Source organism: Chrysoperla carnea, chromosome 3 (assembly GCF_905475395.1).
Source record: "Chrysoperla carnea chromosome 3, inChrCarn1.1, whole genome shotgun sequence".
Classification (NCBI taxonomy): Eukaryota; Metazoa; Arthropoda; class Insecta; order Neuroptera; family Chrysopidae; genus Chrysoperla; species Chrysoperla carnea.
In genome coordinates, this window is record NC_058339.1 from 39039115 (window position 1) to 39053292 (window position 14178).

Consider the following 14178-nt stretch of genomic DNA (forward strand, 5'->3'; position numbering starts at 1 on the left):
ACTGGCAATGTAATGGCCATTACACTTTCCGTTTTGTTTTTCAACTGTCCGTCTAGTGGAAAATCGGTATAAAAATCAAATTTTTAGTAATATTCCGGTAAATGAAATTTAAGATGGCTACACAAGTTTGGAAAATTTTGATTTTTTAAATTGTGTTACGAAATTACAATTGGACATACATAGTAATTTTCAAAGTAAACAATATGCTAAATTCCAGTTTATTTTTAATAAATATATATAAAAAATATAGGGTGTCTTTTTTAACTTGTCATATGAGTGAAACTCTGAATCTTATACAGGTATTGAATTCAATCTAAATTTTCCGGTTCAATTAGGAAGTTGTTATCTATAAATAGGAAAACATTTTTGATTAAAATATTTTTTTTAACCGAATAGTTGAAACAGTAACTGATAGCCTATAAGAAACTGCATATGATAGCTTTTTGCGAATTTCTTCATTCGCTTTGAACAAAAATAATCTTTATAAAAAATCAAACCACTTTTATTGGAAAATTTTTATTCGGACAGTGTCTAGATTCAGCATAAAATCTACGAAAAAAACAATTTTGGGTAAAACATTTCAATCCGTCTTTGCCTAAATTGTACCTTTTATGGAAACGTTACTTTTTTAATCAATAACAACTTTTTAATTTAAATTGTGCATCTATTGATTACCAGTTATGGAGTAGAGTGGAGCTTTTCATTCAGCCTGAAAACCTGAGTGAAGTTTAATCTCATCTCATTACATTTTTTGCTTGAAGTTTTTTATCCATAAAACTTATTTTTCGAGTTTCAAGCTTATGTCAACTTAAAAAAACACTGTTTATATATGTATTATACATGTTTAAATTTATATGATTTTATTATATATTTTGCAAGATATTTGACTGCTTTAAAGCCATCACTGACAGTTTCTGATATTTTATTTACTGGCAGAGCGAAACCATAATAATTGCCATCTATTTCACCAGACTGTCCAGGTGATAATTCTATAGCAAAAACAAGGTCAACATTTAAATGACCTTTAAACCAATCCATACTAGAACCATATGCATTATAAAATAGAATATTTCCTGGAACACCCGATGTATAATCGTGACCCAGTATTTTTTCAAGATTTTTAGCAATTTTTTTCAATTTATTATAGTTGTTAGGTACTTCTTTAGTTGTATAAGACCAAGGATACAAAATAATTTCACTATACGAGTGAAAGGTTAAATATAATTTCAACTGATACTTAATGCTTTCAGCAAATTTTTTTATTGCAATAGTTTCAGGTTCAGAAAAACTACGATAACCAGGAAAAGTATCGCCACATTTACTTTCACTTTTCCATTTGTAATCAAAATTGCGATTTGTATCGACACCAATACACGTTTTCGATACCCTCCTTCGATTTTTTCGCCACATTCGATCCTGAAATTATAATGGTTTTTGTTCAACCTGCTTTTGCGCTTTATGGTATTTAGTATTATCATACTTAATTCAGTCATATTAAACATGAAAATGTTGTTTGTAATGTAAAGGAAATGTTAAAACCAAAGTTTTCGATTACGGTAGGCGACCTGATTATTCTCAAAAAAAAAAATATATTGACCTATTATTTCAGTTTTTGTCGATTTTGATTCGGAAGGATTGGTTTTTCATTAAAGATTGTGAATCTATTTTTAAAGTAGGTTAATTTTGCAACAATTTGAGACTAGAACGGTTTTATGTTTTTTTTCACATGAGATTACTGACGGGCACTTCCTATGTGGCTTCATTTTGGTGAACCTAATATATTAATAATTTAAAAAAATTTTGGAAAGCGGAAACGGTTATTAATCAATTTTAATATTGTAGCTTTAGAAAACCGTCCATTTTATAGAATTTTTCCAAATAGAATGTTTAAACATATAATTACCTCTTCAAAAGTATATTCGTATCCATCAGGATTTAGAGTAGGAAGCAAATACCAATCAATATGCTCAATTAGGTGTTTATTCTTAGCATTTCGTTCAACAAGCTCATAAATAATATGTAAAACTTGCGCAGGTCCAATCCATTCCCGTGCATGTGCACCTCCCATAATAAATATGGTAGGCTTTGTTAAATTTCTAAATTCAGATGAAATATGTATTACATTTAAAGGTCGTCCTTCGTTTGATTTTCCAATGTTTATGATTCTTACTAAATTTGGATATTTAAATTTTAAATAATTGAGATAACCACTTACCTAAAAATAAATCATGTAAACTTAAATTAAAAATAGTACAATCCCATTTATAAATGGGATCGATTTGAATTCTCGTATTATTATTTCAGTTGTTTGCCTACCTCTGGATATCGAAAATACCTTATAAAGTGCCTTAATATGTGATTTCTAGTTCCATCTTTTGTTGCTACACTATTCTTTCGCTGTTGTTGTCTTTCTTCATTTATTATCCTTAGTTACAAAAATTAGATTTAAAAAAGTGAAAATAACAACTAAGTTTTTAGTTAAATACTCTGCCGTACTAAGTTTTAGTGCTTGCATTTAGAAATTATTTATATTTAATGTTAAGAAAAAAGCAGAATGTACGTTTCTTTTTAATATTGTATCAACAACACATTTGTTTAAATAGCAAAGTCGATGTTTTTCTTTTCATTAACAATAAATAAAAGTCGCTCACAACTGTGATTCAGACTTTTCAGGATTGGGACTCGAGTTAGAGTTCGTAGTTGAATGCTCTACTTAAGCCAAAATGCGAAACTGGAAATATATTTCGTGGAAAAAATAAAAATTATACCTCTGCACATTGTCCAGTGTAATGTTATATATTAATTCATTTCTATTTAATTTCTGAGTAAATTCTTCTTGCATTTGTGGTGGTACCATCACGTCAGTTCGGCTTCCTATTATATTAGTCGATTTCCATACATCTATATATGGATTTTTTAAAATTCTACTAATTTTCTTTAAGTCTTTATCATTTTTAGGGAGTATTGAAAATATTTTATATCTGCAAAGTATAAAATATTTTTATTATAGACATATAGCGTATTAGATTTCTGCAAGATGCTTCTCGCTGCCAGAACTAAGGTTTCTCGAATGCTCATATTGTGTATTTATTTTTTTTGGCAATTATTGTCATTGTGATAATACGTTCAGAATTATATCACAAACATGTAACATAATCGAATTTATTTTAGCTTTAGAGCAATTGCAGCTAAAAGGAAAAATAGTCGTCGCGAATAAAATAAAACACGGCACGGCAAACATACATTAGGTGGAAAATATTAAACAATGTCCGACCTGGTGCTCGATATTTAGCATCAACATTCAGTTTGCTTTTTGATAAACATTCGTTGTATGCGATTTTGCACATAGCAGATATGTGGATTTTATGAAGTTTGTCATATACATGTGGTGTCGAAGTTAATGACAATTTCTTAATACACTTAAAGTCGAGAATGGATCCTTTTCTAGCTACAGATAGTTGAAATTTCGAAAGAAGAAGTATATGTTTGTGAATATTAGAATTTTGGTAGTATATATAAGCTAATGATCCTTATAATTATTTAAGGCTTATGATGATAAATTACGAAAATCAGTGATAGAGGTATCGGTGTGCCAACACTCTGTTTCGAGAAAAAAATCTCTAGCGCCACTGACTTTATTGTAAATACAATAACGGTATGTAATACTCTATGGTTGGGGCATTGTGTATCAAATTTAAAATAGCTCTAAGCAGCGGCTTTGACACAATATACACAATATTCTTTTTTCTAAAATTTCGTCCTGATCTAGAAATGGATAGACGCTTTCCCACCTATAAATGTACCATAATTATAAAAGAACCTCTCTCTTCTGTTCGATGAAAATTTATTGACCTATTTGAAAAAAGGCGTCTTTAAAAAATTTTTTTATTGAATACCCTTTGTAGCTTTTATATCCTTCAACTTCTTCAGCAATCACTAGATTTATTATTAAATATATAACAGTGAGAACCAACAAATATTTTAATTTATGCATGTTAATTATACAAATGGAATTATCGAAAAATTAATTGTAAGTTAGATTTTGACGAATTAAAAATTGGACTGCTCCATTTTCAGATAACAACTATAAATCAGTATATACTTAATTAGTAATAATTTTATACATAATATATCAAGTATAAAACAGATTTACTCGCTTATGGTTTCGTATTCATATTTCTATGATATTTTACCTAATTAATGAAATATTTTGCAATAGGCCTTTTCATCGATTTGCTTTTGTTTGGGATAGTTGTCAAAAAACTATTCAACCTGAGAAAATCTAATGTATTTTATCTTTATCAAACCGCGATTTTTGGCTAGGATAGAAGATATGTGATATGTCTTTACTTGATTGAAATCTGTCCGAAAGAAAAAGGAATCATTTTGTAAATGAAAAGCCTGTTGAAAATTATAAAAGGCTGTCTAATAAAACAGTCCTACCTCCAGGAGCCATTTAGCTTCCAAACTGGGCAACTTTGTACTAAGATAGTTTAGCTAAATCGACTTATTTTATGATGTACGTAGTGCAGTGTACCTGATAGACATCCGGTTAAAACCTGTGTAGCTGCAAAATTAAGCTGCATAGTTATAGTATTATTGACTTGGATTAATAGTATTTGTTTCTATTCCTCTGTATCAAAAGTGTATCAAAACCCAATATATTGAAGATTAAATAATTAAATCCCGCAACAGAATGCATAAAATTCGCACCTTTGCTTTTTGTAGCCAATGACTATACATTCCGATACTATAAAAGTAAGAGCAAACAAGTTATCAATCACCGAACCAAATTGTAACCAGTATATATCAAATGGTACGGATTCCTAAGTAATTTATACTGTCGATAAAATATTACTAATTTACAAAATTTTATTTATATTTCACAATATTTAAAAAGTTTGTTACAATAATGATTTGATTTATATTTGTTACTAGATGACCCGATGAATTTCGTTTAACCTACAGTTTATTTGATTATAATTTTTGATCAGCGGTTAATCTTAATTAACCTGTAACTTCCATTTCATTAGTAGCTATACTATGCTTGCGCCCGCTAAACACAAACTGTACTTCTATTGTTCAATTAAAGTTAATACTACCTGATTTGGGCCTTCGGCATCGGAGCTCATTGTGCTCGCCTGTAGCTCCAATTCAATAATAGCTGCCATACTATGTTTAGCTGTAACGGCCTTAAGCTAAATATTTTAATTTTAGGCCCTGAAGGATATGTATTTACAAAATGAAAACAAAATTTTATTAATCAGCCTATTTATTCTACTGCCATAGCCGGTGATGACGTATACTCCTCTGTGTCATAAAAACTGTACATTTTATATCTGTATATAAATCCGTGCGATTTTTGTGAGTGTATAATGAAATGCTCAAGTAGGGAATCTATACAAAATTCAAACAAACAAAATTTTATTCAAAATTTTTACTTATTAGGTTTATTTAACAAAATTTAAACTATACAAATTTACATAAGTACTTTGGCCACTAATTTCCAATTTACTATAGAAGCAATTTTATTGTACTTGCTTTGTTGGACCGACATCTGTTTCTAATACCATATTGTGTAAGAGGAATGTGTTTATAAAATTGTCATTTTCTGTTTTCGATCTATTATGTAATCTTTTAGTATGTTGTGTAAGATTACTGCCCGATGTAAACTTTTTCCCACAAATATTACATACATAAGGTCTTTCTCCTAAAATATACCACAAACAAAAAAAACTTAAAATGAAACTTAAATTATTCTTCTTGCTTCGGTGTACTACATTCAGTGTAACTAAAGAGGATAGTGCTATTAAAATACTAAGACTATCTTTTTCTAATTTTCGTACCCGAGTTATTTTACTTTACACCAAGTACATACTAATTTACACTTTCATTTTATTTATTTTACACTCAGTGTATCACCAAAACAAAAAAAAACACATTATGTCGTAGCAAACTAACTTAATTAAGCCATTAAACCATTTTACTAAACGGCGTCGATCAACTAGCGGCCTAAATGATATTCAGCCACGCCGCCTATTACAACATTCAATGAACTGGCTGGCTGATACTTAGTCCATTCATACAATAGGGCATTTGATAAAAACAGATGAAATATCTGACTTGGAAAATTGTTTATTTTTATTTACGTGTGTTTAAAATATAACATATCGTTATTTGGTAATCATGAGATCAAATAGCGTAACTCAATAACAAAGTACACATGTAAGTAATTAAAAAATATTATTAACGCAAGTTAAACTTTTATGAAATTTGATCCGCAAAGAACTTTGGTTTTAAAATAAGTACATCTGTTATTGCGACACTGATTTACACCGGGCTTACAATTACATTTTTGGAATACCTTGTCACCAAAGAATGACTGCCTTGCCATGACTCTAAAAAAAAAATTGACTTTTTGAAATTTCGTCGCCATTGCTTGTACCTGAGCACTGCCGTGAACTCTTGTGGTGAAAACCAGTTTTGAATAGAAATTTTCAAATCATTTGCTTAGCTGTTTGATTGAATGGCTGAATATTGTTCAGATCGCTAGTTGATCGGTGCCGTTTAATAAAAAGACTAGACTGTTAATTGAACGGCTAAATAAGCTAGTTGGTTGACATATGTTTATTATACATACCAGTATGCGATCGACTATGTCGAACAAGTGACTCTGGTCTAGCAAAACCAATTTCACAAATTTTACAGACATGTGGTTTTTCACCAGTATGAGTACGCATATGTAATTTTAATTGTTTATTCAACCTGAACTTCTTTTCACATTCAGTACACGAATATGGACGTTCGCCTGTATGTTTACGTGTATGTTTTGTTAAACAATATGCTAAAGAAAAACTTTCTCCGCATATCGTACATAAATAAGGTTTTTCGCCAGTATGTATTCTCATATGACATCGCAGCTCAAATGGAAAAGTAAATGATTTTGAGCAAACTGTACAAGTGAAATTTTTAATACCGCTATGATACTTCATATGTGCTGATAATCCACCAGAATTTGAAAATCGTTTTCCACATTCTGAACAAACCATTGGTTTTTCACCTAAAAATAATTATTTTCTCAGGTTATTTTCTAAAGTTTTTTTATATAAAATTCTAAAAGTAAAATAGCAATCGGGTTCATAGTCTTCATAGTCATATTACAAACTATAAAAAGTTACAAAAAATTCATAGTTTAGGAACATTAGTTGTTATAAAATATGAATTAAACAGATTTTCGCTTATTTCAATAGGGAATATTCATGAAATTTAAATTTGGTCCAAATATTTTTCTTCCGTAACTTTAATGATTGGACATTTTTAAAACGGAAATTCAAATTTTTATACGGACGTGACATCAAAGTACAGACTTGTCAAATTTGTTGACATACTGTATGATATGAATTACTTACATTTTATATGGTATTTCATTAAATTATACTATTCTACGGCATATTATTAGAAAACTTAATAATAACGAGTGTAAATTCTGTGTTGTAAATTCATTTTTTAAAAGTGTAAATTATACATTGAACTATCACCAATTGACAGATCACGTACTTATACGTCATCAACAGAGAGCGCCAATTAAATACAGCATTTTTAAGCAGTATTTATATTTTTTACTTTGTTATAACGGTGTAAACAATGAATTAAAAATATAAAAAAATACATGAATATTCCCTATTATATTTTCAAGGTAACTTGCTTGTACCGCATGAATAAATACGCCAATCTTAAGTCGAAAAATTCTTAAATTTTTGTTCAAACTTTGAGTCGTATATACCTGTATGTACACGTAAATGTCGACTACGTGCACCTGGTGCAGCAAAACATTTATTGCAAACATTACATTTGTACGGTTTATTAGTCATATGAATATTAAGATGCCTTTTTAAATTTTTTATATTATCAAAACTCTTCAAACATTTCGGACATTTCAGTTCATGCAATACTTGATGCGTAATCATATGAATTTCCAAATCAGATTCTAATTCAAAACTATGATTGCATTTTGGACAAGGTATACCATCTTGGATATTATTTTTTATTTTTCTTTTCGATATTGTTTTTTTAATTAATTTTAACCGTTTTCTTCTGCCATTTTTCAAAACTTCACAATTACTGTTCGATTCATCAAGATCCTTTTGTAACTTAAGTGGATTTATTTTATTATTAGCTAAATTTTGTAAAGATTTATCCTCTTGATTAATTCTATTAACTAAAAGCTCATCTTCACTATCTTCATCAAAATTATTAAAATCTGAATCATTGTTGCTATAAGATTTCTCTGATTTACAATTGATATTCACTTCTTTGTTTTCAATATTATTGTCATTATTCAATGATTTATTATCTTCAAGTTTAACAGATGCCTTTAACTCATTCAATGTTTTATCCGAAATTTTACATTGTTTTCTGAATTCAAAAGCGTTATTTAATCGATTAAGACATTCTAAACATATTAATTCTGGCAAACCATCGCCCATGTTTACCTAGAAAGATTAGTTAAGTGTTTTAATATTGGGCCCGGTTTGAAAAAATTTTACGGTTCATTTTTTTCGTTGTCGATATCACACGAACGAGAAATTATATCAATTTTTGTTCTTCTTAAATTTTTTCCTGATCGATATCGGGCGATCAAAATGTGATATCGATTTTGTTGAGGTGCCGATCGAAACGCATTAACGGCAATATGATTCGAAAAATATTTTATAACATTCGGTCAAGCCATTTCGAGTCGGTCGAAATTTATTCGGTTATTTTTCTATTTTTTATTATTATGCTGGGAAGTTATTTGTGTGGACCTCAAAGGTCGCACTAGGTACACAAAATTTTGACAATTTTATCGACAAAATTTTGTATTACCATGTCATCCCACAGGTTCGTTTTATCTTAATCGTATTCAATGTTAAGGTGGTTGAAAAAAAAACTGGTTGTGCGAAATAATTTTTAAAAAAAGTGCTGTAAAGTAATGAAAGCAATAAATAAAGCACATTTTATTGATTGTTTAAGCTCAAATTTTTTATAAATTCTGATTATTCATGGTAATTCATATAATTCATGGTAATTATCTACAACTTACTTGCACTGATGTACACTCTTCTAGTATATCAATAACGTGGAAGATTGTTTGCATATTATCTTTTTCAATAATACAAGTTCTACAAATTCTTTGAAATTTTATGATTGTATTTTCATCCATAATTCAATTTTAATTTCTTAATCAATTTGCACAATTATATCAAAACAATGAATACATGTAAATAATTTTCATTTAACATGTTTCCAAATCGTGCTGGACAGCATATTGACATTAATAAAGGAAACCATATAAATATTATCAAAGATAATAAATGAGAACTCTAGGATATTTCGAAATAAATTTCGATTTTTGCCCCAATTTCCTAGATAAGTTTTTTGTATTTTATAAATACGTATTTCGACTACCATGTAGTCATCATCAGTAAGAATTAGCTAGTCGTGATTACTCTTATTATTAATGTACAGGGTAGCCAAAAATTTGGAATCACAATTTTTATTTTTGGTAAACTACCCTTCTTTTTTATAAATTGGCGAAATGTTACTAAGAAAAGTTACTCGCAATTAAAAATTATGACTCTATACAAAATATCAAGAAGATCCGTGTACTTTAATTATAGCATCATTTTTTATTTAAACAAAAGCTCTAATTATAAAAAAATGTTAGAAAGAAAATAATAATAAATCAATTGACATGTACTATCCGAGAGTACGTATTTTTTTGTGGACTAGATTAGAAAATTAAAAAGAAAATTTATTTTCTCGGGTAAACATTCAATAAGAATGGAATTGTCAAAGTTGGAAAGATCTTCTTGATATTTTGTATAGAGTCATAATTGTTAATTTCGAGTAACTTTTTTTAGTAACATTTTGTCAACTTTTAAAAACGAAGGGTAGTTTACCCAAAAAAAAAATAGTGATACCAAATTTTAGACTAAAGTATAGTTACCTCTATTCGGGACACACTGTATATTGGGTATAAAAAATAATCATGGCTTATCTTTATCAAAATTGTTTTATTTTGTACGCAAAATTCAAAAAATCAACAAATATATCAAATTGTTTTTAAATTTCTTTTGTCTTAATACATTGTATTGAAAAGGACTCAAAATAAACACTTCGGATTTTAATAACACTTTCAAGAACCATATTCTATGGCATCTGCCATCCTAAATAATATCAAAGAAACTATTAAAATGTATGCTATTGTTAATAGTGACAAGAGTTATCGTAACTAAAGTAACGAACCTTTAAGTTATAATCTTTTTCCAAGATTTAAAATAAACAAATTTCGTCACCACCATACGTATGGAAAAGTTTTATAATAAAGAACATCATAAGGATGATGTTCAGGTATACATAGATAAATAAGTTAATAATATTAATAAAACATAAGAGGGGTACCGCAAATGGGCCCCTAGCACCTAGACCAAGAGGTCCTCTGTGCCCTCCTTGACAATAACCTGTCAACCTGAAGCGGGACGTCTCCGGGTTAGAGATATTTTAAGCAGATGAAGTTATAGGATTCTGTTGAGGTCAAACTCCACGTAGAAAGCTCACAGCTTCTTCGTTAGGATTTCTCCTAGGATTGATAAATTCAAGGTTTCGGGCCCACACATTTTGAATCTGACGCCCAGCAGGTTTCTACAAGTGTAAATAACTTATATTGAGGTTTCATCGTCCTCTATACAAGCCAAACAAGTGGGATCATTAAAATATAAAAAATTAGTTTAGGTATGTACGCAGGATGTCAAATAGTATGTTTCTCGAAACTTTTAAGAAGCCTAGATTTGGCAATCATTGTTATTTCCTTAGTAGTTTTAACTGCCTGAGCCAACTTCTTCAATTTTTCATTTTTTTTTAATTTTCATGACCAATAAACCCATGATAGATGTATATTCTTTACTGTGCCATTCCATTCATCCATAACATATTCATCAAATCCATCTTTAATCGTTGTTATTTACATATGATTGTACAGCGGAATCAGTTCCCATTGACATATTTTGCAATAAAAATGCGCTCATAAATTTTTCATTTTCGTTTTTCTTTTTATTATGTGCTCGTCTATGTTGTGCTAACGTACTGGCTGATACATATCTTTTATCACACATAGTACAAGCATAAGGCCTCTCACCTAAAATTGAAAAATAACAAATGAACTAAACTAAAAGTAGTTCATTTAAGATTAAAACACCCTCATAATTTCGTTATTTATAGGAATGTCTATTTGAATTTATACACAATTATACAGAATGATGGATCACAAGATACTTAACCGAAATTTGAACTTTAAACTCAGCCTACTATAAATTGACAAATAGGGTCGATTCTTAATATTTTGCCTAGCGTCAGAGATGGTTAGGGATATCGAAAAAAAACATAATAAGTTGCTTATAGTTTTTTGTAAAATTTATTAGCGTGGGAAGCGGTTACAAATTGCACTTTATTCTCGCTAATATCACGGAGAAGCTAGATTCGAATAATGTTTGCTCTAACGGAATGAGGCTCAATATGAGGCGCCCAAATACTTCAAGCTGGATTTGAAAGCGCGGTATTGTGACAACAGTAGCAACTACAAAATAATAATTACCTGTATGTGATCGATTATGTATTGTCAATGATTCAGGTCTAGCAAATTCTTTTTCACAAATTTTACATACATATGGTTTTATTCCAGTGTGTATGCGATCATGCATTTTTAAATGTTCGTGTAATCGAAATTTTCGATCACATTTTGTACATGGAAACGGTAATTCACCAGTATGAACACGCATATGTTTTGTTACATGAAAAGATTGTGTAAAACCTTTACCACAAACAGTACATAAGTATGGTTTTTCACCGGTATGCGTATTTATGTGCTGCCTAAGTGCAAATCGATGTGAAAATGATTTGGGGCACATTGTACAAGCAAATTTTTTTATATCACTGTGTCGCCTCATATGTGATGATAAACCACTACTATCTGCAAAACACATTCCACAAACGGAACATACCATCGGTTTTTCACCTAAAATGAAAATTAATATATATAAATATAACAACAATTTCCGTCATTTCTTTCCAAGACTATAAAATATAGTCTGTTTTGACTCGTACCAAACTTGCACTCCCTTATTTTTAAAATCTACATGTTTTAAAAAAAATTATTTTTTACCTGTATGAGTCCTAATATGTCGATTACGATCACCAGCTCCTGCAAAACTCTTTGGACAAAATGTACATCGATATGGTTTGTTTGTCATATGTATAGGAACATGTTTACGTAAATTTTTTATATTATCGAATGTTTTAGAGCATCTTGTGCAAATTAATTCATCCATATTTTGTTGATGAGTAATCATATGAATTTCTAAATCCGATTCAAGTTCAAAACTTTTATTGCATTCAGAACATGGTATACCACCTTCAGTTATTATTTCTTTTTTATATAGTTTTTTAGTTTTTTTAGGAGGTCGAACCTTAGCCCGGACTGATGTTTTCACAACTTTATTGTTATTTTGTGTTGACTTAAGAGGTTCAACTGAAATATTTTCATTTTTTTCAGACTTAACATTAGCAGCAATAATATTTTCATTTCGGTTTAAATTTTGTTTTAATAATCTTTTCGCTAAGGATTCATCTTCATCGTCAGTGTCTAGATCCGTATGAATTACATTACTTGTGTCATGGAAATCAATATCATTTTTACAATCAGAACTTTCGGATTTAATATCAAAATTAATATTATCGTCTTGTTGGGATTGTTCGTTATTATTCAATGTGTTAGATTCAATTTTAACAGCAGTTTTTATGAAACAACGAACTTCACGTAATTTTTGATCCGATAACTCGCATTGCTTTCGAAATTTAAAAGCATTGTTCAAGTTATCAATACAATCCAAACAAATTAATTCTGGTAAACCATCATCTTTTTCAACCTGAAATTTATTTAAAAAAATTTCAATGAAACCTAGAATTAACGTGGGATGATCGCCTGCCAAGTAGCGAACAATTTTGCCAATGACCCCCTGAACAAGCTGATACTCATAATTATGGACACTTAATTGCCTGGGCGTTTGAGGCTCCCTAGACAGTCCAATATCTATAATTCCATGGTAAACGGTCAACTTTTCAAATTATGGCCAATTAAAACAGAAAATAAGTTAAAAACTATTTTGGCCCTACATGTTTTAAACGTTGAAGCATACAAGTTTAGATTATTTTATGGATTAATTATGGGTACTCCTATTAATTTATTACTATTACTATTCCAAGAAGCTATTTGGCAACAAGCTTACCACTTGGTAAATTAAGGGCAAAAGTCCCTCTCGTATCCCATTTTCATAATTAAAATTTCCCTTTTAATTTTATTTATAGTTTTCTAGAAAGTGTGGCGTTTGTATTTCACATTTTGTTATAAAAACACAAAAATCATGACGTTATTTCGTATTCGTACTATCCGAATAATCACTGTAATTTAAAGACATCGTGCAAAATGCTGTATAATTCTACTCTGTGGGCATGTTACGTGATCGTATAACCTTAATATTGTTTTAAAAAAATTGAGCCTCTCCTTACATATGTATCCATTTTCAAATAACAATTTTAATATGTAAATAATTGAAATAATTTGTCCATTAGCATGTAAATATTGGTAGCTTTTTTTAATACTTTAATTTTCCGTATCAAAAAAAAATTTTGAAACTTAACTTACCTGTAGTGAAGTACACTCCTTAAGCATATCGATAACATGAAAAATTGTTTGCAAACTTTGTTTTTCTATTACACATGTTCTGCAAATCTTTTGAAAATTAATTTCTAATATTTCATTCATATTTCAAAAGTTTTCGTTTATACCATCATCGTCCAATAAATTTTAAATGTTTAAGAATAGGTGAATTGAACTGTTTAAAATGTGGAAAATTGTAAATAAATATACAGAATGCTGCAAGATGTTTCTAACTACTGGGATAGATTTTAAGGAGAAATTTTCTTTCAGTATTTTCACAATGATTTATTTTTATAATATAGTTGAGGGGAAGCCTAGTTAACTTTTGAAAAGGTACATGGATAATCTCTTAAATGAAACTGGCCGATCCATTCTCGAAAACTATAATCAACCAGCTCTCAATTTAATTTTTTACAAAATTATAT

General features: G+C 29.4%; 2 protein-coding genes across 2 annotated transcripts; both read right to left on the reverse strand.

The window, feature by feature from the left end:
• Positions 1–331: 331 nt before the first annotated feature.
• On the reverse strand, positions 332–3991 carry LOC123296025 (zinc carboxypeptidase A 1-like). Its single transcript, XM_044877487.1, has 6 exons — positions 3897–3991; positions 2769–2981; positions 2336–2425; positions 1904–2096; positions 931–1416; positions 332–346 (listed from the first exon to the last, which is right to left on the reverse strand). Exons 2-6 carry the CDS (start codon positions 2855–2857, stop codon positions 332–334), a joined length of 873 nt encoding a protein of 290 aa, XP_044733422.1. The 5' UTR covers positions 2858–2981; positions 3897–3991.
• A 1487-nt stretch (positions 3992–5478) lies between these two features.
• LOC123296026 (zinc finger protein 665-like) lies at positions 5479–13856 on the reverse strand. The gene is made up of 8 exons (XM_044877488.1): positions 13739–13856; positions 12200–12962; positions 11633–12052; positions 10993–11176; positions 9083–9161; positions 7784–8492; positions 6641–7060; positions 5479–5710 (listed from the first exon to the last, which is right to left on the reverse strand). The coding sequence occupies exons 1-8, from the start codon at positions 13763–13765 to the stop codon at positions 5529–5531; spliced, it is 2784 nt and encodes a 927-aa protein (XP_044733423.1). The 5' UTR covers positions 13766–13856; the 3' UTR covers positions 5479–5528.
• Between the last annotated feature and the right edge of the window lie 322 nt (positions 13857–14178).